Source organism: Oryza glaberrima, chromosome 2 (genome assembly GCF_000147395.1).
Source record: "Oryza glaberrima chromosome 2, OglaRS2, whole genome shotgun sequence".
Taxonomy (NCBI): Eukaryota; Viridiplantae; Streptophyta; class Magnoliopsida; order Poales; family Poaceae; genus Oryza; species Oryza glaberrima.
In genome coordinates this window covers 2,102,671-2,126,148 of record NC_068327.1, presented here as the reverse complement: position 1 = coordinate 2,126,148, position 23,478 = coordinate 2,102,671, and the positions used below count along the sequence as shown (strand labels likewise).

The following is a 23,478-nucleotide window of genomic DNA, read 5'->3' as shown; positions in this document are numbered from 1 at the left end:
CGACAGGCAGATTGGACCGCAGATAATTCGCATGATTAATTTGAATGAAAAAAATCTACTCATTCTGTCCTGCCTCTTTTTCTTAAATTAAATATGAACAATAAGCAAAGTTTTGTCAAATCGGGTTTTACAATTTTATGACATGGACTCCCACGCCATCCTAAAATAAGTTAATCTAATATAAGATGTGATATTTTCTAGCACTACGACGTCTGTCCAGATTCGTACGTAGTGCTAGAAAATATCAAATCTCGTACAAATTAACTTATTTCATCACAGCATTACAGTGGGACACACTGCGAATGGTAGTTATCCCACGTGGCATCATTTGGCGCCAAGGTCCTCCCCTTTAAAAGCCAGCCATATGTGAGTAGCTAGGTATTGCTATGCCTTGCCTAGGAGCAAATTAATCCAAAACCTGTGCTCTAGCTAGCTGGAGCTAGTTAGGTGGCCATTCTTCTCCATCTCCGGCGAGTTGATTGGCTGACTGACTGGCGGCGGCCATGTGGAGGTTGAAGGTTGCGGAGAGCGGTGGCACGCCGTTGCTGCGGTCGACGAATGGCTTCCTTGGGCGAGCGGTGTGGGAGTTCGACCCCGACCACGGCACGCCGGAGGACCGCGCCGACGTCGAGAGGGTGCGCCGTGAGTTCACCGACCACCGCCTTCACCACCGGGAGTCAGCTGACCTCCTCATGCGCATGCAAGTATATATTAATTACATACGCTCATTCATCCCTTAGTTTTTTAAATATATAATGTCGCTATTCGTTTATTAATAAAAGTATTCAGTTGTTATATACTTCTATTTTGGTTATGGTTATATCATCACTGCAGTACATTAAGAACGACTTATATATAGAGAGAGAAAGCATTATGAACGGTCAAATATATGTTTAAAAATCAATAATCTCATATATTAAAGAAGAAAGGAAGTAATAAACACGAATGGCTCTGTATCTTTCGAAAATCAATAACCACCTCATATATTAAAGAAAAAAGGGAGTAATAAACACGAATGGTTCTATATCTCTTATTTGTATATATTATATAATAATTACTTATTAGTTAAACTGCAATTTACTCCAATACTTTTTGAGAAACGCAATTTACCCCAATATGAAACTGTACGGTGTGTTCGCTTTCATTTGATTTTGTTGCAGGGTTTCGTTCATTTCATACGGTGTTATTTTCATTTCCTTTTGTGTTGCAATTTGCATAGCAAAACAAGCATCAACGTCGTCGTTATCGTATTCCACCCGTCAATAATAAGCTTGGAGAGAAGGAGGAGGTGACTGAAGAAATCGCCATGGCTTCGTTGAGACGAGCTCTCGACGAGTTCTCTTCTCTGCAAGCAGACGACGGACACTGGCCTGGAGACTTCAGTGGTGTTATGTACATCATGCCTGGCTTGGTAGTATATTTAAATTGTATCTGTCCTGGCTAAATAATTTATGCTTAGCTATTTCGTTGTTTAATTTCTGGTGATCTAGCTAATTTCTGTACAAATAAATGCAGATATTTGCCTTATATGCCACTGGATCACTGGACACTATCATATCACCAGAGCATCGGCGGGAGATATGTCGCTATATCTATAACCATCAGGCATATTTTTTTCCGTATATATGGACGACTGACCATAAAATAATTATAATATGCTCATGTATTCATGGTTTAATAATTTTAATTATAGAAGAACGTGTGTTACTCCAGTACTTGCAGTACGAATGTTTATAAAAACAAAAATGGGTGGTTTGCATAAATTAAAGCACGAGTTCAGACTTATTTGCTCAGACAAAATATAAGCATATTTTTCTAAGTAACAATTAAATGTCATTAGTATAAAAAACACTGAGTAAATTTCCCAAAACTACATATAACTTAACCAAACTGTGTCAAAACTATAGATTTAAGATAACGTATCACAAAACACAAATTTACCATCAAAATTATCATTAAAATATTGCAAAAGTACATATCTAATAATGTTTTTGTCACAAGACTATAGGTTTTATTTAAATTACTCGAACTATATATTATTATATTAGAGTAATAAGTTATGATGAATTTGGTGCTAAACCTATAATTTTGTGATAACTTTATTATTAAATCTACAATATTATGATACTCGCTCTTAAATCTGCAATTCCGCGATAAATTTAATATTAATTCTATAGTTTTATGATACACCATTTAAAATATATAATTTTATAATAGCTTGGTTAGAGAATATGTAATTTTGTGAAATTCACTTTAAAAACATTTGATTTTCCATATTTTGTGACCGCAAATTCTACACATGCATGTGTTATATAGAACGAGGATGGTGGATGGGGCAGTTTGATCTTGTGCTCGAGCACCATGTTTGGCACATGTTCAAACTATATCACCCTTAGGCTTCTCGGCGAAGAGACAAGCAATGAGCAATTGGCCAAAGGGCGCATATGGATCATATCACATGGCGGCGCTACCCTTGTTCCACAATGGGGAAAGATATGGCTCTCGGTCTGTCTACTATATTATTGCATGAATCCACACAATAATGAATTTTGCTAAACAATTGCTTTCGTTGATTTTTGTAGGGTTCAGTTTACTTTCGAAACATCTTGATTTATATAAATATGACTAATATATAATGGTTAACTAAATGATAGGTATATTTAGCACTTTCTAATCGTACCAACCGATTCATATTTTAATTAAAGTACTTTCACACGATTGGTTTTATAGTACAAGGTTTTCACTTTCGCGCCAAAAATTTCGGCCGTTTCGGTAGAAACGAAATTTCTGAGTTTTTGGGATTTTCGGCGTTTTTTAAGACCATTTTTTGAAATTTTAACACAATTTAACTGAATTTGACTAAATTCACAAAAAAGTTAGAAAAATCGAAAATTTCAACCGAGATAATCATTTGCCAAGGTAAGAATTGGAGGCAGGGTTCACTCTATCGGGAAGGGGAAAAATTTCGGGGGTCACCGAAATTTCGAAAATCTTTCAGAAACTTCGAACGGAATTTTCAAACAAAATTTGAATTTAAACAATAAAAATAAAGAAATTTTACCAAGATCAGAGTATAGATGAGCATCGAGTCTATTCAATCCAAAGCAGAGGAACAGGAGATTGAAACACAGTAACACGTAAGGATGCGAGGCTTGTGCGGCTTGTGTCGTCGTCCGGTCATCGTCGTGCTGCCGAAGAGCGATGGAGCCGCCAGCGGCAACTCTAGCCAAACGGAGGATGCGAGGCCCGCGCCTTGTATCGTCGTCGTGGTGCCGAAGAGCCACGGAGACGCCGCCGGCCACTCCAGCCTCGTGAGGCCCACGCGGCTTGTGTCGTCGTCGCGCCGTGTAGCGCCGCCGCCGGCCGCTCCAACCAACCCGCCGCCTCCGGTTCCGGCCACCGCCGCGGCCGCTGTTCGCTAGCTTGGGAGGATGGCGACCTGCTGCCTGCTGGGCGAGCTGTTGGAGGATAGCGAAGCAGCAGCAGCCTTTGGTATATAAGTGAGGAGGGGATAGGAAATTGAGGATTTTTACCATGAACATTGTTTTGCCGAAATTTTTAACCGGAGCTCATGTTTATCGGGACCCACCAATAGACCTGAAATTTCGTAAATTTCGTTCCGAAATTTTGTACCCTGATTAGAGGGAAGGTAGAAAAAAAAAGCCCAAAAGACAAAAAAAAAAGGAGAAAAAACGAAAAATGAAAAGAAAAACGGCGGAAAAAAACCTAAGCCCGAAAAAAAAAGGGACGGGGGAAAAGAAAAAAAGATGGAAAAAAGAAAAAACAGCGAAAAAAGAAAAAAAGGACAAAAAGAGAACCGGAAACCTTACTTATTATATATATAGGTATAAAAAAGAAAAAACAGCGAAAAAAGAAAAAAAACGGACGGAAAGAGAACAGGAAACCTTACTAGTCAAACTTCTTTAAGTTTGACCAAGTTTATATAAAAATTTAATAGTATTTTCAACACAAAACAAATATATTATCAGAATATATTCAATGTTAGATTTAATGAAACTAATTTGATATTTTAGATGTTGTTAAATTTTTCTATAAATTTGGGCCAACTTGACAAAGTTTGATTATGAAAAAAGTCAAACGACTTATAATATAACACGTTGATTGATTTCGGACAAATTAATTTGATTCACTACAGATACTTGGAGTGTACGAGTGGGCAGGAAACAACCCCATCTTCCCTGAGCTATGGCTGACCCCACAATTTCTTCCTTTTCATCCAGGTATATATATACTAGTAATAATCATACTGTATACTCCTACATCAAATAGTAGCTAGTTGCACACAAATCAAAAACAGTTTAATGGCAATGCCTGGAGTTTATATCAGACTTAAGGTTCATGAAAATTCTTTAATTTTGAACTGAATTTACTTTTGTGCAGGCAAATTCTGGTGCTTAACTCGCATGGTATACCTGCCGATGGCCTACCTATACGGCAAGAAGTTCGTGGGCCCCACCACGCCGACCATCCTGGCGCTGCGAGAGGAGATTTACTCGGCCCACTACCTCACCATCGATTGGGCCCAGGCCCGCAGCGCCTGCGCCAAGGTAATTTTTGGGCCGGGCCGAATTTGTTGGGCTTCTTGTTGGGGGAGGAGTGCCCCGCGAGGAGGTGGTAGAGTGGGGAGGCCGCGACGGCGGCGGCGGCGGCGACGTTGGCGACGGCGCGGTGCGGGTGGCTCTACGCGCCTCCTTCCGGCGGCGCCGTTCCTCCACCATCGTCCCTGTATCTCTCCTCTAACTGTTCGTAATGATCTCTGGGTGTTGGTGATGGCAGGAGGATCTGGTCTGCCCGCGGACGCGGCTGCAGAATGCGGTGTGGAGTTGGCTGTATAAGTGGGTGGAGCCGGTGATGAGCAGCTGGGCGATGAGCAAGCTGAGGGGGAGAGCTTTGGATAGGCTCATGGAGCACATCCACTACGAAGACGAGAACACGCAGTACCTCTGCATTTGCTCTGTCAACAAGGTAGCTTCAATTTATTCTTCTCCTCCTCTTTATGGTCATATCGTTTATTAGATATGTATGGTGCATTGGTGCTGACTGTTAGTTTGATTCTGGAGGGACTAGGGTATGTCAGATTTGAGCTAGACATATCAGGATTCAGATTGTTTGGATATATCAACTGATATCTGTCTTCTTATTGATTCTTTTTAACAACATTCAGGCTCTAAACATGGTCTGCTGCTGGGCGGAAGATCCCAATTCAGACGCATTCAAGCGGCATCTTGCGAGAGTACCTGATTTCTTGTGGCTTTCAGAAGATGGCATGAAGGCACAGGTTATTAACTTTTGTGTCTTTCGTGCATAAATTGAATATGTAACATGGTTAATGCGTCTACTGTCGGTACTACCATAACTTTGACAAATGTTTTACATCTAGGAAAATTTTCCTATTACTATCTAGTGTTTTCATTAAATTTAATGGAGGAACCAGGACAGACCTATGAATTATTGTACTTCCAGTGATGTTCAATTGCATAATTAGGGGGTACATCAGTAGAAATATCAATTGGTATGATAGGAATAAAGCTAAATCTTTAAACATGACACGCCTTTCGTTCTACAAAATTATCTATTTATTCAAGGAAAAAAATTGTGATAGATTGTTATCTCAATGATAGGTATATGATGGTTGCCAGAGCTGGGAGACAGCATTTATAATTCAAGCGTTTTGTGCTACTGATCTTGTAAATGAGTATGCTTCTACTGTTCAGAGAGCCCATGAGTTCTTGAAAAATTCACAGGTACAGAATCTCTAGTTTAATAATCTAAATCATAAATTAACTACTTTATAAGATAATCCAGCATATATTGCATATTCTTTCTTGAAGGTTGTTAGGAATCATCCTGGTGACCAAAGTTACTGGCATCGCCATAGATCAAAGGGTTCTTGGACTCTTTCATCTGCAGACAATGGATGGGCTGTGTCTGACACTACAGCAGAAGCACTGAAGGTCATTATGTTTCTTTCTTCTTTCCTTTTTGTTACTAATGTAGACAAATGAAGTATAAAACTAGTGTCATATTAATCTAGTCCTAATAGGTGATAGCACATCGAATAAGCTCATGCATAATTTCTACGCTGTCTTCCGTAGAAATCTGACATAATTTCATTTCCAGGCTGTATTGTTGCTGACAAAGATATCTATTAACGTGGTTGGGGATCCCATTGAAAGAGAAAGGCTGCATGATGCTGTCGATTGCCTCCTATCTTTTGTGGTATGCATTTTTTTTTAAATACAGCTATCAAACCTGATCTTGTAATTTCCTTTCAGAGTAGCCCACATACGTGATATTGTGGAAACTATATCTCGTATACTGTTATCAGTTGTGCTAACCAGGAGAGGTTAAAGGAGTCTGTCGCACCAGACTTACAGGGACAATGGGCTTAAATATGTTACATAACCTTTGTCTGGAACTCAGTATGGGTGCAGCTGTGAAATCCAAATCCAAGCTCAGAACTTGCACAACTTGTTGCCAACTTTATGTGGCCAAAATGTTAAAAATCGAACTAAAAATGGTGATTGTGCTCTCATAGTCTCATTAGTCCTTCGGTTTAAAAAAAAAGTCTCATTAGTCCGGGGAGATTCCTTCAGAAAGTTTTAGTTGTCATGGTTTAAAGATGTGAAAACCATCTGCTCAACGTATTAACTTTTCCTTGCAGAACAAAGATGGTACCGTTTCTACATATGAATGTAAAAGAACTTCTACTTGGATAGAGGTGAGTTTCTGCACACTATCGCCCCGATATGCTTTATAAACATACATCAGAAAAGAACTCAATGATTGTGCCTACGTCATAACTCATAGCACAATCAAACTTTTTTATGATGTTAAAATAACATCAGCAACATGCCTGCACTTCAAATTATAATTTGATTTAGCACGTCATGTATTTTCAGTACATTTACATTGAAGAAATCACCTGTTTTATTTCAAGTTCTTATTGCCATTGCGGAGCCTGACATGTCCTCTCCTTTTATAACCTAGATTCTCAATCCTTGTGAGAGTTTTCCAAACATGGTGGTCGATTATCCGTAAGTGATGCAAGTAACATTGTGCTTAGAAAATCCGTGAAGCACCCATTTCACTTTGTAGATATAGTAACTCCTTGCAACTCACGTTGTACTTAATTTGGCAGATATCCAGAATGCACGTCCTCAGTGCTTCAAGCTTTGGTGCTATTCAAAGAACTGTGCCCTGGTTACCGTACTGAAGAGATAGAGAAGTGTGTTAGAAACGCAACAATGTTTATTGAGAATACACAAGGCGAAGATGGTTCATGGTTTGTAGAAAGAGCATTTACTGACCAGTGGAGAATTTTTCTCTCTTCTAGTCTAACAATAACTTGGTTGTTTGGCAGGTTAGGCACTTGGGGTGTATGCTTCACCTATGGGGCCTTCTTTTCAGTAAAAGGGTTAATTGCTGCTGGAAGAACATATGAGAATAGTTCTTCCATCAGGAAAGCATGTGATTTTATAATGTCAAAGCAGCTCAATACTGGTGGATGGGGAGAAAGTCATGTCTCTAATGAAACTAAGGTAAGTTTTTTCTTTCTCTCTTTCTCAACATCATTCATTTTTTTTATGGTTGAATAAGCCTGTGTAGTTCATTTGGTTGGAAGTTTTATGATAATTGGCATGTAGGATACACAATGGTGATTAATTAGCATAGTTTTTTAAAGCACGACTTTAAATTCAACTAGAACTGGCATTTACTGCGTTAAGGATATTAGGGGTGTTTTGTTAATTTCTCATCACCTTGTACACAATATTTTGCCTTGGGACTAGATCAATTGAGCATTGTTTATCCCCAAATCTTCTCTAGAAGTGACATACTGAAGGTATAGTAGAACCAACCTCACAGCCCTAGTAATGGTGTGTACCCTGCTCAGTTTAGGCCTTGAGCATGGGCGGGCTTGTTCATACCCCTCAAAGGAAGCCATTCAAGCAAATATTTGTTCTTGAATTAGCATAGGGTTTGAAGCACAGCCCATTCATTTGATTTGTTGTGTATGTTGAAGTTATTACTTTTCATTTGCAACAAGCTCTACTTCCATTCAGAAGAAATCTTTTGAGGGAAGTTGGACTAGTGCAAATTTCTACAAATTTTAACGTATTTTGAGGTTTTGTTTAATACACCATTAAATTAAAAGGTAATTCTTGGAAATGTCAACCTTTTGCAGATTTCCCCACTGATTTTTTTTTTATAATATCAAACAGGTTTATGTAAACATCAAAGGTGATCATGCTCATGCAGTGAATACTGCTTGGGCAATGCTGACTTTAATTTATGCTGGACAGGTATTTTTTTATTGTCAATTTAATTCTCATAGGAATAACTTGTTTATCAAATGATCTCTGTAACTATTTAATTTGGATGTAAGATGGAGCGAGATCCAGCCCCGCTGCATTGTGCTGCAAAAGAATTAATCAATATGCAGTTAGAAACAGGAGAGTTTCCCCAACAAGTAAGTCCCATTTAAGTTCCATTGGGGACATGTCTTATATCGATTCATGGAAAACTTGAGTTCGTTATTCAACTGTAATTTTATGGAATGAGACGAACAACACAAGAAAAAAAAAAGTTCATGTTATACAGTACATCGTATGTCAGGAGTGGGGTTTAATTCCCCCAGCTTCTCTGATGTGATCTATGGTCATCAATTAATACATAATATGACTAGACTAAACTTTACATTATACTGCTCAATACAGTTCTGTTTACATGCTCAGAAAAGAACCAAACCATGATCTAGCAATACAATTAGCATACTGAAAATGATATAGGCTATAACCTTCCTCGCACAAATCAAGTGGTTTTTAGGAAAGAACCATGGTCTTTACATTAGATAAAAATCAGGACATCGACGATATATTTTTTACTGTAGTAACAAACTGATATACCATACAGTACCTTCTGTACAAGGATTTTAACACATACAATTCCATCTTTAACTGTCATTGTGGAAACTTGAAAAGAAACTAATTAGATGGCCTAGTTTAACTCCTGGGGATGTTCTAAGGTGATTCAGCATTACTTGTGTGAACATTTTAAGATCTATCTCATGTGTTGCTTGTGCTCCTGTACTGATGTTAGGAACACGTTGGATGCTTCAATTGCTCCGCCTTCTTCAATTACCCCAACTACCGCAACTTATTTCCCATCTGGGCTCTTGGAGAGTATTGTAATCGTCTTCGCTCAGAGAGGCGTGCATGAGAACATGGCAGGAAACTCTTATACATGCTGCAGATATATTGATCGCCCTGTACAAATATTACTCGGCTATACCTAAAAAAACAAGCAAAATCTTCTAGCTCCGTTGCATATCTCGGATGTAATTGCTTGCGATCCAATTTGATGTTGTATATATATTGTCAAGACTGGTTATCGTAAATTCATAACCCATTGGCTTTTGAGGCTTAAAAAAAATTCAATATATATGATGGGTTCTTATTTACTATTCCCTCCGTTTTATATCGAGTCTTTGCTCTGATATCGGGGTTGTCGAAAATGAGCTTTTGTGCTCGCTTCATGTGGTTAGGTGGTTGGTTTCTTTGACAAATTCAATGAGAAAGATGAGTTAGATGTGATCCTATTGCTTCGAAAATGTGTTTATTGACATGTTTATCAACAAATACGCTAATTCCTACTGTACAACACTGAAACTGGAAAAAAAGCACGTTAATAATGCTAATTGGAGAGAAATGTCAGAATTAGGAGGAAGTATTTGCAACAATAGTAGTATCTGAGGAATCTCAAACTCAAGGTGATATCTGGTGTGTTTTTTGCAATTTTCTCGTGTTAAAAAGAGGGTTATTCACGCAGCAATGATGGCTTGCACAAAGTATCAACTGAATCTTGGGCAATCACGTGGCCTTGTCTCAGCAAAGAATGTGAAATACCACAAAGTTATGTCACTACTATCAAACTGTCATTAGTAGCAAAATTTACATGAGTCATATGTGAATATCGCAAAATTTGTCAAATCTATCAAACGAAGCAATTAATAGCCACTACTATTTGTGATCATCTTGTGACTCCCGTGCGAATGCGACAGCTACTCTGCTTCTTCGTTAGGAAAAACAAAAATAAAGGCAGATAAACTACGCAACCATTGATTTGTTGTGCTCAGTTGGCAAAGTTGATGGTATAATTATTACGTTTGGTGGAATTTGCTTCTGAAATTTAAATTTAGACATTGCGTGTTTCATTATTTTCTCACGGAATTTAATTTCCGGTTACACAGTCACATGATACAAGTAGTTCCTTCTCTTCTCTTTAAAATAAAAAAATAAAAAAAAACCACGTCCGTCCGATCGCGATCCGGCGGTTGGCATCAGCTCTCGTTGACTCTCACCTTGCTGCCGCAGCAACCGCCGCCCTTCGCCGGCCGCGTCGCCGGCGCCGGCGACGACGCGGTGGCGCCGTCGGTGGTGGTGCGGTCGAGGAACTCGCGGTTCTCCTTCCAGACCTCGCCGTCGTCGTACACCTCCTTCTTCCAGATGGGCACGGACGCTTTGACCTCGTCGATGACGTAGCGGCACGCCTCCATCGCGTCGGCGCGGTGCACCGCGGACGCCGCCACGAACACGCTCGCCTCGCCGGCGGGGACCGTCCCGAGGCGGTGCGCCACGGCGAGCCGCCGCAGCGAGTGGGCGGCGCGGGCCTCCCGGAGGATGGCCGCGAGCCGGCGCCGCGCCATGGCCCCGTACGCCTCGTACCGGAGCTCCACCACCCGCCTCCCCTCGAAGCTGTCGCGGGTGGTGCCCTCGAACGTGGCGATGGCGCCCGCCGCCAGGTCGCGGACGTGGCCCACGTACCGTGCGATGTCGAGCCGGCCTGACCCCTCGTCGAGGATCTCCACGAGGTCCTCCTCCTCGGCCGCCGCTGCCGCCACGGGGAGCTCGTCGCTAGCCATGGGGTGGGGTTGAGATCGAAGTCGTCGCGTTCGTGGGAGAGAGAGAGAGAGAGAGATAAGGTTTCGTGGGGACGGGAGCGCGCCCGCCCGACTGCGCGAGGGGAGGCGGCGGCCGGCGGCGCGCGCTCGTCGACGGTTGGGGATGGGACCGAGCCCGCGCGACGGCGCAAGGGGAGGCGGCGGCCGGCGGCGCGCGCGTTGGACTCTGGAGCGGCGGCGGCGGCGCGGTGGAGGTGGAGATTGGAGAAATGTGGGGAAGGGGAGGGTTGACGTTGACTAGGGTTAGAAGCTATACATATCTGGTTATTGGGCTTCAATTTTATAGCCAAAACGACTAATAAAGTCTATAATTGGTCCCTAGCTACGATGCATGCGGGTCACCGCGAGGGATAGGGAGGGAGTGGAGCGGCCTCCCTGCCCGCCATCCTCGATAGTGATGTGTTTTGGACCATTAGATTTTTCGTAGATGGTAGATATTAACCATCTCCATCCCCTAATACGTGAATTCACCATGGAGATTGATGATCGGTCCCATCGCCATCTATGAAATTTTGAGCTATGAAGTAATCGAGCGAGCATGCGCTAGATAAATCCAATCTGCTTCGGAATCTTCAGGTTTCACAATATTTGCAGCATTTAAATTGAAATTGAAATTCAGATGTAGCAGCAATAGGTTCAGCTTATGATCTCTTCATAGTATATTTAATAAGAAATTGAATTGAGTTCTGTAGGCTAGCTGAAGATAGGAAGATTTAAGACACGTTGCAACTATTTCTCATTTTGATACTATCGATCCCATCATTCCGCTTATCCTGATGTTTATTTCTACTGTTTGTTAGCAAACAAAAATTAATTTATAGTTCAAACTCCTAAGCGATATAAAAGAAAATGTTGCAAAATAAATCATGAAAAAAACCTTAAAATCAAGTTCAAAACTAAAATTTAAAAAAATTAAATTTTAGTTTATAAACATAAGTATATAAGTATAAGTATAAGTGAAACGATGAGGACCTACGACTTCAAGTCTTCAACGTACAGATCTGACCAAAGCTATAAATCGTTCAAACACTTTATGTTAAGCAACATTATTCATGAGCCCTAGCCCCTATTTTTCACTTGCACTTTGTAAATACGCATAGAAGCAATAAAGATTAATCTACTTTCAAGAGTCTTTGATTTGTGTTTTGCTCGGGTGCGGCGGTTAGAGTGACGTCTACTGCTCATTCAGACCGACTGCAGCAGCAACAGGTGACGGCTGCGCAACGGGCGATCAGCCCGGAGGTATCTGTCCAGTCAGACTTACGCATCAACTCCGGTCAGACCGATCTCCATCGATTCGATGGTAACTTTTAATTCCGATAAAAGATTTAGATTTTGGTAATCCAACCATTTACCCTCTCTGATTAGCTTAGTTGTTTTTTGAATTCAGATTAGCTTAGTTGTTGTTGTTTGAGCATAAATGCTGAACACTAAGGCTGTGTTTGAGGGAGAGGAGATTGAGAAGATTGGGAAGATACGTAAAACGAGGTGAGCCATTAGCGCATGATTAATTAAGTATTAACTATTTTAAACTTCAAAAATGGATTAATATGATTTTTTAAAGCAACTTTTCTATAGAATTTTTTTTTCAAAAAACACACCGTTTAGTAGTTTGAAAAGCGTGCGCGCGGAAAATGAGTCACAATCTCCCCTTTCTCCTGTGAACGAACGCAGCCTAATTCAACTATGAATAGCAAATTGAATCAACTAAAAAATTCAGTCATGCTGACTGCGCTGCTTTCAATTGATTTGCATTTTTATATACTGTTGTACTGATTGATTTGGGCCATTTGGCACTCAATTTCGAAGGGCACACTCTCGAGAGGTACAGTTATATTATATTAATTCATTATATTCATGGTATGTGAAACGAAAACGGCTGAAGATACTAAAGAGTAAGCTAGTTGTGGCACAGTAACCATCTCGTACTTAAAAATGAATGTGTGTTGGGCCAGCAATATGGTGCTAGCTGATGACGGTCGTTTCCTGTGTTATTTACAGGACCATTGAAAGCACATCTCGGTGCAAGTATTGCCCTTATCCCTACGTTTAATTGGTGGCATCAAGTAAAGCGACCGCCGTGATTAGGACGTAAGTTTTGTGTCCAAGTTTAATTGGTGGGATGAGGATAAAATGAGGTAAGTCATTTAGAGGACTATTCATCCTTAATTATATATTTATTTCAAATTAGGGTTTTGGTTTCGCAATCCCTTATGAAGCGTGCAACCAAACATGGTTTAATTACTGGGGTATGCACACTACTGTAGATAAGGTAAAATATATTTTTTTACGGGCGGGTGGAGCAACCACCTAGCCTAGCATATATGTAAAAAAAAGATTTTCATAATCGGACATCGCAATCGTACGTGAAAATTGATTTTCATACATGGACAAGTTTAATATGCCTGTTAATAAAAATTAGTTTTCATAGACGAGCGAATTAAGACGCCCGATTACAATAGACTTTTGGCAAAAAAAATAAAAAATTTCCCTAAATCCAAGATTACCAAAATTCAAAAACCCTAGCTCCCGGTGAAGTCGGCGGCTGATCAGGTAGCCCCTCCCAAGGCCACTGTCACCAAATATGCGAGGGAGGGAAAGAGGCAAGAGAGGAAAGGCTGTACCGTTGGATCCACGATGCATAGTTCATAGCGATCTTCGAAATATTTTTTCTCTTAAACTGCTTATCTGATATAAGATCCGATCACACCGTTATATTCATTATAATTAAATCTTTAGAGCAACATGTCACATTATTTTGATAAAATAAAGATATATTCCCTCCGTCCTACAAAAAACCAACCTAATACTGGATATGACGCATCCTAGTCCAATGAATCTGGACATATCCCTGTCTAGTTCGTTGTACTATAATATATTATGTCACATCCAGTCCTATATTTACTTTTATTGGGACGGAGGGAGTATGTTTATCCATTAAAATTTAATGTCTTAAATGCAATAGCAACATGTTCATCATGTGTTTCGCAAATTTTTAAATGTTTCAACGGCTAACTTTTTTTTTCATCATATACAACTTAGTTTATTATTAGTGGTCGACTGCACCATGTGACAACCTGATCTTTTTTAAAAAAATGGACACCTGATTTATACTAGCTTAAAAAAATTTATCTTTTGTCAAATCAACATATTGCTTGTTGTTTTTTATGAAAAATGAGATGATCTATTATTTACTTCTGGATTGGTATTTTACCAAATTTTTCTAGAGAGCAGCATAAATTTCTTTTTTTTATATCCTCCACGTAGTGTATCTTATATCTTTGGGAATTGGTTTGTGGGTATTAATAAATTATAAAACCAAAAATCTTATCCTTGTTAAAGCATATTCTATATGTTAGGCTCTACGGCTTAGCAGAAATGATATGGTTTTGGATAAATCACTATTCAAATCTTATATACAAGTACTTTTCAAAACAAGGTATTGACTCCGGTTTTGGGCACAACTATAAAGGTGTGATGAGAACAATAAACTTATGAACGCTGCATGTCGAACCTTGAGTCAACGGTTATATAATTTTTCGCCAACTTTGGATAGAGATTTACAAATAAGCTTCAATAATTGTAGAGTTTTATCTAGTGTTATTTGGATATGCTTTTATGGATTTGTTGGTGTGTGCTCAGAATTGAGTGGATCTATGCAATAATGGGCCATAGCTCGTTGAGCAAATGACATAATTTTCTTCCGTTATTAAAAAAAAATCAACGTATGGCTTAAAAAAATACAACTCTTTCTTGGTAGAAATCCGGCTACAGATGATGGGGTTATGTATTAGTACTCCATAGAAAGAATATCCATGAAAAGGACAACCGCGTACATCATCAGCTTATCCCAAGCGGCACCATTTGGCTCCAAGCCCTTTAAAAAGCCAGCAGCCATGCCAATACTATCGGTAGGCCTTGTCCAGGAGGCAAAGAGCAAACCAAACACACGCGCGTGTGCATGCTCTATAGTCTATAGCTAAGTTAGCTACACCTTCTTCTCCATCTCCGGCGAGTACCCGTTGATTGGCTGGCAGCTGCTGGTGGTGGTCGCGGCCATATACATATAGCTAAAGCTGCTAGCTAGCATGTGGAGGCTGAAGGTGGCCGAGGGCGGCGGCGCGTTGCTGCGGTCGACGAATGGCTTCCTCGGGCGGGCGGTGTGGGAGCTCGACCCCGACCACGGCACGCCGGAGGACCGCGCCGACGTCGAGAGGGTGCGCCGTGAGTTCACCGATGACCGCCTCCGCCGCCGCGAGTCGGCGGATCTCCTCATGCGCATGCAGGTTCATATATGTTACTTAACCGCTCAATCATCGGCTAACCGACGATCGACCGGTTATACTCTTTTCCTTTTTTTAATATATGATGCAGTTAGGTTTTATACGTATGTTTAACTATCCAAAGAGAATAATTATATATTTTTTCTAAACTGTTTTATCAATAAATAATAATTTATCTTTTATATCTATATATAAAATATTTTTGAATAAGATGAATGTTTATTTAATAAGTTACTAATTAATTAATTGCAATTAACACCAATACGAAGTCGTGACAGTGTTGGCTTTCATCTGATATGATTTTCTTGGTTTCATTTCATACGATGTTACATTCATTTCGATTTTGTTGCAGTTTGCAAAACAGAAAAAGCTTCAACGTCGTCGTGATAGTATTCCACCGGCCGTCAAGCTTGGAGAGAAGGAACAGGTGACTGAAGAAATCGCCATGGCTTCGTTGAGGCGAGCTCTCGACGAGTTCTCCTCTCTGCAAGCAGACGATGGACACTGGCCTGGCGACTTCAGTGGTGTTATGTTCATCATGCCTGGCTTGGTAATTAATATTCAATTGTATTTGTCTGATTGTCTCTAGCTAAATTAATTCATATTTTCGAGGGTTTTAGTGATCTAATTGCTGTCCAAAATAAATGCAGATATTTGCTTTATATGTCACTGGATCACTGGACACTACGATATCACCAGAGCATCGGCGGGAGATATGTCGATATATCTACAACCATCAGGCAAAGAAACAAACAAAAAAAAAAAACTATATACGGGCTGACCCTAAAATAATAAGCCAATATGGTTTAAGATTTTATTAAGTATAGAAGAACATCTATTACTCTACTGTCCACAAGTACTGCTACCACTATAAAAACAAAAATGTGGTGGTTTGCATAAATTAAAGCACAGTTCAGATATATAAGCATATTTTTGTAAGTAACAATTAAATGCACTAGTATGAAGAAACAAACATTAAGAAAATTTTACAAACTACATAAATTTTAACCAAATTATTGTAAAACTATAGAGTTAAGATGACGTATCATAGAACTACATATTGACCATCAAATTTATCATGAAGCTATAGATTTAAAGTGAAATATCATAAAACTTTAGATTTCAATAACGTTGTCATCACAAGAGTATTGATTTTAATCCCTTAAACCTACAGTTTTGTGATAATTTTATTATTAAATCCATGTTTTTATGATACTTAATCTTAAACCAATAGTCACATGATAAATTTAATGCTAAAAATATTTGTAGTTTGTAATACACCGTTTTAAATCTATAGTTTTGTGAAAGTTTTATCAAAGTATCTGCTTTTACTAGAAAACATTGGATATTCTATATTTTGTGACATCAATATCTACATGTGTGTGTAGAACGAGGATGGTGGATGGGGCACGTTCTTGAGCTCGAGCACCATGTTTGGCACATGTTCAAACTATATCACCCTAAGGCTTCTCGGCGAAGTTCTAACCAATGAGCAATTGGCTAGAGGACGTATCTGGATCATATCGCATGGTGGCGCTACCCTTGTTCCACAGTGGGGAAAGATATGGCTCTCGGTCTGTCTACTATATAATCCCATGAAAATGCACTATATAATAAATCTTGCTAAAGAATTACTTTCATTGGGGCAGTTTAATGTCAAAATGCTAAGCTATATAGTAGTATAAATTTGAGCAATATAATGGTTAACTAAATGATATATAGGTATATTTAGCATTTACAAATTAATCGTATAAAGATTTATATTTTTAAGTACTTTCACGCAATTGGTTTTATAGTCATTCATAATACAGCCGATGATAACTAACAATGTTATTCATCAAGATCGACCTTTCCAAATTAAAACATGCAGCTCTTATAAAAATCAAACAGAGTTTAACATATATTCTGAAGTATATATAATTAGTGCATGCTGCTAACTAAATACACGTAGCTTGTTGATTCGTTTCCGTCAACTTAATTTGAATTCGCTACAGATACTTGGAGTGTACGAGTGGGCAGGAAACAACCCCATCTTCCCTGAGCTATGGCTAGCCCCACAGTTCCTTCCCTTTCATCCAGGTAAATATTAATAGGAGACTGTGTTGTGTATGTATATATCCTCCTACATCAAATAGTAGCAATATAAAACAATTTAGTGGCAGTGCTTGGAGTTTATATTTTATCAAAACTTCATTAATTTATTACGCATGTGTAGGTAGACTTTTAACAGGATTTTAGTGAGATCATGAATGTGCCACTAGTTTCTGTCTCTTAAAACATATGTTAGAGAGCGTATTTCACGTTTTTGTGAGCGTGGTGTTACATATGTAGTGATATGTATATGTATGTTTAAAAGAAAATTCATTAAATTTATTTTTAAGAATAAATTTTAATTTGGGTGCAGGCAAATTTTGGTGCCTGACCCGCATGGTATACCTGCCCATGGCCTACCTGTACGGCAAGAAGTTCGTGGGCCCCACCACACCGACCATCCTGGCACTGCGAGAGGAGATATACCCGGTCCACTACCTCACCATCGATTGGGCCCAGGCCCGCAGCGCCTGCGCCAAGGTAGAGAGAGAGAGAGATACTATTTTAGGCTGGGCCGAATTTGTTGGGCCTCTAATTGGGCCTAACGTAATTGGGCTTCTTTTTGGGGGAGGCGTGGCCCGTCGTGAGGCGGCGATTCTCGCCGCCGGTGGCGGCGGCGGCGGCGGCAGTGGCGACTCGCCCTCCTTCCGGCGGCGCCGTTCCTCCTCCATCCCCCCTGTCTCTCTCTCTCCTCTAACTGTTCTTCATGCTCTGGATTTTGGTGGTGGCAGGAGGATCTGGTCTGCCCGAGGACGCGGCTGCAGAACGCGGTGTGGAGTTGGCTGTACAAGTGGGTGGAGCCGGTGATGAGCAGCTGGGCGATGAACAAGCTGAGGGGGAGAGCTTTGGATGCACTCATGGAGCACATCCATTACGAGGACGAGAACACGCAGTACCTCTGCATTTGCTCTGTCAACAAGGTAGCTTCAATTTTTTTCCCCTTTGTGATAGTCATCGTCAATTACAGATGTTTGATGTTAAGTGTTAAATTTGATTCTTACTTTGCTCTTCATTTCTAGTAAGAGAAATGGGGGCCATGGGCCCTAGTTCAAAAAAAAAAGTGTTAAATTTGATTCCGGGGAGGCTAGGATATGTCAGATTTGAGCTAGGCATCAGAATTCAAACGGTTTGTGTGAAGCGGTATTTGTCTTCTTATTACTTGTTACTTTAAACAATATTCAGGCTCTAAACATGGTCTGCTGCTGGGCGGAAGATCCAAATTCAGACGCATTCAAGAGGCATCTTGCGAGGGTACCTGATTTCTTGTGGCTTTCAGAAGATGGCATGAAGGCGCAGGTAACTAAACTTTTGTGTCTTTCATGCATAAATTGACAAATTTCATGTGGAAGTGGGGCTAACATGGTTAATGTGTCCACTTCCGGTACTACCCTAAGACATACTTTACATCTAGGAAAGATTTCCTGTTACTATCTAGTTCTGTCATTAATTTAACAGAGAAACGAGGTTATACACCTATGGATAGTTGTACTTTCAGTGATGTTCATCGCATATTTAGGGAATACATCAGTAGATATGTTAAACATATACCAAGAAGGTTTCCAACCTACAACAGCTATAAAGCTAAATTTCTAAAGTTGCTGTGCCTTTTGTTCTAGAAAGTTAGCTATTTTATCTCAGGCAAAGATATGAAAAACTGTGATAAATTGTTATCTCGATGATAGGTATATGATGGTTGCCAAAGCTGGGAAACAGCATTAATAATTCAAGCGTTTTGTGCCACTGATCTTGTAAATGAGTATGCTTCAACTGTTCAGAGAGCCCACGAATTCATGAAAAATTCCCAGGTTCAGAATCTATACTTTCATTATCTAAATTTAGAAACCAACTGCTGTATAAGACTATAAGATTCAACATAAATTGCATAATCTTTCTTGAAGGTTGTAAGGAATCATCCTGGTGACCAAAGTTACTGGCATCGCCATAGATCAAAGGGTTCTTGGACTCTTTCCTCTGCAGACAATGGGTGGGCTGTGTCTGACACTACAGCAGAAGCACTGAAGGTCATTATGTTCTTTGTTCTTTTCCTGGTTACTAATGTAGGCAAATGAGGTATAAAACTAGTGTCATATTAATCCAGTCCTAATCGGTGACAGCACATCGAAGAAGCTCATGCATATAAAAAATATTGGCCTTGATATATTCCCAATTCTGCATAATTTCTATTATGTCTACCCTAGAAATCTTACATAATTTCATTTCCAGGCTGTATTGTTGCTGACAAAGATATCTAGTAGCATGGTTGGGGATCCCATTGAAAGAGAAAGGCTGTATGATGCTGTTGATTGCCTCCTATCTTTTGTGGTATGCAAATTGTAATCTCCTTCAAGACTAACCCCCATATGTAATCTTGTGAAAACTATGGTCTCATTAGTCTGGGTGATTCCTTCAGAACGTTCTTGTTGGCATGATTTTAAGATGTGAAATCGATTTTGTCAACGTATTAGCTTTTCCTTGCAGAACAAAGATGGTACCATTTCTACATATGAATGTAAAAGAACTTCTACTTGGATAGAGGTGAGTTTCTGCACACTAACACCCTAACATCACAAAAAAACTCCATGATTGTGCCTACATCATAACACAATCAATCTAATTTATGATGTTGAAATAACATCAGTAACATGCATGTACTTCAAATTATAAAACACGACTATTTGATTCAGCACGTCATGTATGTTCCAGTACATTTACATTGAAGAAATCACCAGTTTTATTGCAAATTCTTATGGCCATTCCAGTAAGCCTGACAAGTCTTCTCTTTTTCCAACCTAGATTCTCAAGCCTTGCGAAAGTTTTCCAGATATGGTGGTTGATTATCCGTAAGTGATGCAATTACATAAATCCTGGTAGCCCCTTTCACTTTGTAGATAAAATAACTCCTTGCAACTCATACTGTTCTATAAATTGGCAGATATCCAGAATGTACCTCCTCAGTGCTTCAAGCTTTGGTGCTGTTCAAAGAACTATGCCCTGGTTACCGTACTGAAGAGATAGAAGAATGTGTTAGAAACGCATCAATGTTTATTGAGAACACGCAACGCAAAGATGGCTCATGGTTTGTAGCAAGAGCATTTTACTGACTAGTGGATATTTTTTCTCTCTTCTAGTCTACTCCCTCCGTCCCATAATATAAGGGATTTTGAATTTTTGCTTGCAACGTTTGATCACTCGTCTTATTCAAAATTTTTTGAAATTATTATTTATTTTATTTGTGACTTACTTTATTATCCACAGTACTTTAAGCACAACTTTTTGTTTTTTATATTTGCAAAAAAAATTTGAATAAGACGAGTGGTCAAACGTTGCAAGTAAAAACTCAAAATCCCTTATATTGTGGGACGGAGGGAGTAACAATTTGTAACACAATAACTTGGTTATTCGGCAGGCTAGGCACTTGGGGTGTATGCTTCACCTATGGGGCCTTCTTTTCAGTACAAGGATTAATTGCTGCTGGAAGAACATATGAGAATAGTTCTTCCATCAGGAAAGCATGCGACTTTATATTGTCAAAACAGCTCAATACTGGCGGATGGGGAGAAAGCCACGTTTCTAATGAAACTAAGGTGAGTTTTTTTTATCTCTCTAGCTCTTTTGATTGTTCATTTTAATTTTTATGGTTGAATACACATATATGGTTCGTTTTGTTGGAAGTTTTGTGATAATTGGCATGTAGGAAAAACAATGGTGGGTTAATTAGCATAGTTTTTTTAAAGCAGGACTTTAAATTCAACTAGAACTGGCATTTACTGAACGTATAGTAGAATTGTAGAACCAATGCTCATAACACTAGTAATGGTGTGCACCCTGTTGATTTTGTGTCTTGAATATGGCTGTACGGGCATGCTTGTTCACACCCCTCAAAATAAGCCATCCAAGCAAACATTCATTCTTGAATCAGCATAGGATTTGAAGCACAGCACATTCATTTGATCTGTTGTGTATGTTGGAGTTATTCATTTTCATTTGCAACAAGCTCTGCTTCCATTCAAAAGAAATCTTTTTATGAGGGAAGTTTGCAAACTTCTACAAATTTTGGCATATTTGGGGCTTGGTTTAATACTCACTGTTAAAACACACTTTTTGGAAATGTTAACCTTTTGCAGATTTCCCCATTGATTTTCATTTTTTTGTAATATCAAACAGGTCTATGTAAACATCAAAGGTGATCGTGCTCATGTAGTGAATACTGCTTGGGCAATGCTGACTTTAATTTATGCTGGACAGGTATGTTTTTTGTATTCTCAATTTAATTCTGATAGGAATAACTTGTTTATCAATGATCTCTGTAACTATTTAATTTGGATGTAAGATGGAGCGAGATCCAACCCCACTGCATTGTGCTGCAAAAGAATTAATCAATATGCAGTTAGAAACAGGGGAGTTTCCCCAACAAGTAAGTCCCCATTTCAGTTTTGTTGGGGGTATGTCTTATATCGATTCATGGAAAACTTGAGTTTGTTTATTCAGCAGTAATTTTATGGAATGAAGTGAACATCACAATAAAAAAAGGTTCCTCCTATACAATGCATCGTATGTCAGGAGTGGGGTTTAATTCTCCCAGCTTCTCTGACGTGAACTATGGTCATCAAGTAATACATAATATGACTAGACTAAATTTTACATTATACTGCTCAATATAGTTCTGTTTACATTCAGAAAAGAACTGAACCATGGGCTATTGCTTCCTCGCACAAATCAAGTGGTTTTTAGGAAAGAACCATGGTGTTTACATTAGATAAAAATCAGGACTTCGCAACATGTAAGGAACTGAGATCTACCATACAATACCTTCTGTACAAGGATTTTAAGACATACAATTCCATCTTTAACTGTCATTGTGGAAACTTGAAAAGAAACTAATTAGATGGCCAATTAGTTTAACTCCTGGGGATGTTCTAAGGTGATTCAGCATTACTTGTGTGAACATATTAAGGTCTATCTCATGTTTTGCTTGTGCTCCTGTACTGATGTTAGGAACACGTTGGATGCTTCAATTGCTCCCTCTTGTTCAATTACCCCAACTACCGCAACATATTCCCCATCTGGGCTCTTGGAGAGTACTGCTGGCATCTCCGCTAAAAGAGGCATGCATGAGCATGGCATTGTGATAAAGGAAGGGGTCGATGGCATGCCATGAATCTCTTATATATGCTACAGATGTTACTGAGCACCTCATCACCCTATACAAATATGTACTTAGTTATATACTACCTGATGTTGTATATATTGTCAAGACCTGGTAAACATAATTCGCTGGGAAACAGTATAGGAAGAGAGTGAAACTTAAACATGATTTGTTGTTGTTGTATTTGTATCCATGAAGATAAACTGTCTTAATAAATTTCTCTGGGAAAGAAAAAAAAAAGAGATCTTCCTTCAGAAGGTGGGCACAGATGGTTTGCAGCTTTTGTTGTTTTCAGTTTTGGGCTCTTTCAGAATTACAGTTATAAGGTCCAATGAGAACTCTTACAAGAGACTTGCATAGTTGCATAGTGTTGTATTAAGAAGAAAGGTCTACTGAAAATCAATACTCCCTCCGGTTCCATATTAATTGACGTTTTAGACAAGGTTGAGGTCAAACTTTTATAACTTAGACTATCAATAACTTTAAAAATATTTAGTTTAAAGGAACTAAAACAACATATATAGATTTGTCTTTTAAAGTACTATAATAAAAGTAAACATGCATTTATTTATTATATATATTATAATAGAAAAATAAGGTCAAAGATGTATCTTGTAGACCATGTCATTGTCCAAAACGTCAATTAAAATGAAACCGGAGGGAGTATTTGTTTTGATGGCAGATGGGTTTTGATGGCGTATCGGTTTCTGGCAATTACTGCACTACAGTGTGCGTGTGTCCTTGATGCGACTCTCTTCGTGACAGAACAATGAACATATTACATCTGTTCCAAAATATAAACATTTCTAGAGAATTTGTTGGCTATCGATTTCTGGCAATTGTTGCACTACAGTGTGCTTGTGTCCGTGACACGACTCTCCTCGTGACATAACAATGAACATATTACATTTGTTTCAAAAGATAAACATTTCTAGAGAATTTGTTGGCTATCGATTTCTGGCAATTGCTGCACTACA

At 39.2% G+C, this 23,478-nt stretch overlaps 3 protein-coding genes across 6 annotated transcripts in view; 2 read left to right on the top strand and 1 right to left on the bottom strand.

Annotated features, from left to right (window-relative positions):
- Window positions 1-396: 396 nt before the first annotated feature.
- Window positions 397-22,755, top strand: LOC127764028 (achilleol B synthase-like). 4 transcript variants are annotated; one of them, XM_052288836.1, is made up of 18 exons: window positions 397-704; window positions 1,220-1,411; window positions 1,516-1,605; window positions 2,317-2,505; window positions 4,157-4,241; window positions 4,402-4,568; window positions 4,798-4,986; window positions 5,186-5,299; window positions 5,643-5,765; window positions 5,853-5,975; window positions 6,142-6,240; window positions 6,686-6,742; window positions 7,012-7,058; window positions 7,163-7,306; window positions 7,385-7,562; window positions 8,244-8,324; window positions 8,408-8,491; window positions 22,351-22,755. In XM_052288836.1, exons 1-18 carry the CDS (start codon window positions 504-506, stop codon window positions 22,453-22,455), a joined length of 2,268 nt encoding a protein of 755 aa, XP_052144796.1. In that variant the 5' UTR covers window positions 397-503; the 3' UTR covers window positions 22,456-22,755. The 4 variants fall into 4 exon arrangements, with proteins under 4 accessions (XP_052144796.1, XP_052144795.1, XP_052144797.1 ...); XM_052288835.1 differs by lacking the exon at window positions 22,351-22,755 and adding an exon at window positions 9,121-9,484; XM_052288837.1 differs by lacking the exons at window positions 2,317-2,505; window positions 22,351-22,755 and adding an exon at window positions 9,121-9,484.
- Window positions 10,196-11,256, bottom strand: LOC127764033 (molybdopterin synthase catalytic subunit). Its single transcript, XM_052288845.1, has one exon. The coding sequence runs from the start codon at window positions 10,940-10,942 to the stop codon at window positions 10,361-10,363; it is 582 nt and encodes a 193-aa protein (XP_052144805.1). The 5' UTR covers window positions 10,943-11,256; the 3' UTR covers window positions 10,196-10,360.
- LOC127764030 (cycloartenol synthase) overlaps window positions 15,055-23,478 on the top strand; it is a 31,808-nt gene continuing 23,384 nt past the window's right edge. Inside the window, exon 1 of the mRNA XM_052288840.1 lies at window positions 15,055-15,267. Within this exon, the coding sequence (XP_052144800.1) occupies window positions 15,070-15,267 (198 nt within the window). The 5' untranslated portion in view covers window positions 15,055-15,069. The remainder of the gene's footprint in view (window positions 15,268-23,478) is intronic.

Bases quoted from the DNA above. Each gene is read 5' to 3' on its own strand.
- LOC127764028 (XM_052288835.1), top strand. From the start codon at position 504: ATGTGGAGGTTGAAGGTTGCGGAGAGCGGTGGCACGCCGTTGCTGCGG. The intron at 2,506-4,156 runs GTCTGTCTACTA...GATTCACTACAG, and splicing joins GGGGAAAGATATGGCTCTCG to ATACTTGGAGTGTACGAGTG. The intron at 4,987-5,185 runs GTAGCTTCAATT...AACAACATTCAG, and splicing joins GCATTTGCTCTGTCAACAAG to GCTCTAAACATGGTCTGCTG.
- LOC127764033 (XM_052288845.1), bottom strand. From the start codon at position 10,942: ATGGCTAGCGACGAGCTCCCCGTGGCGGCAGCGGCGGCCGAGGAGGAG.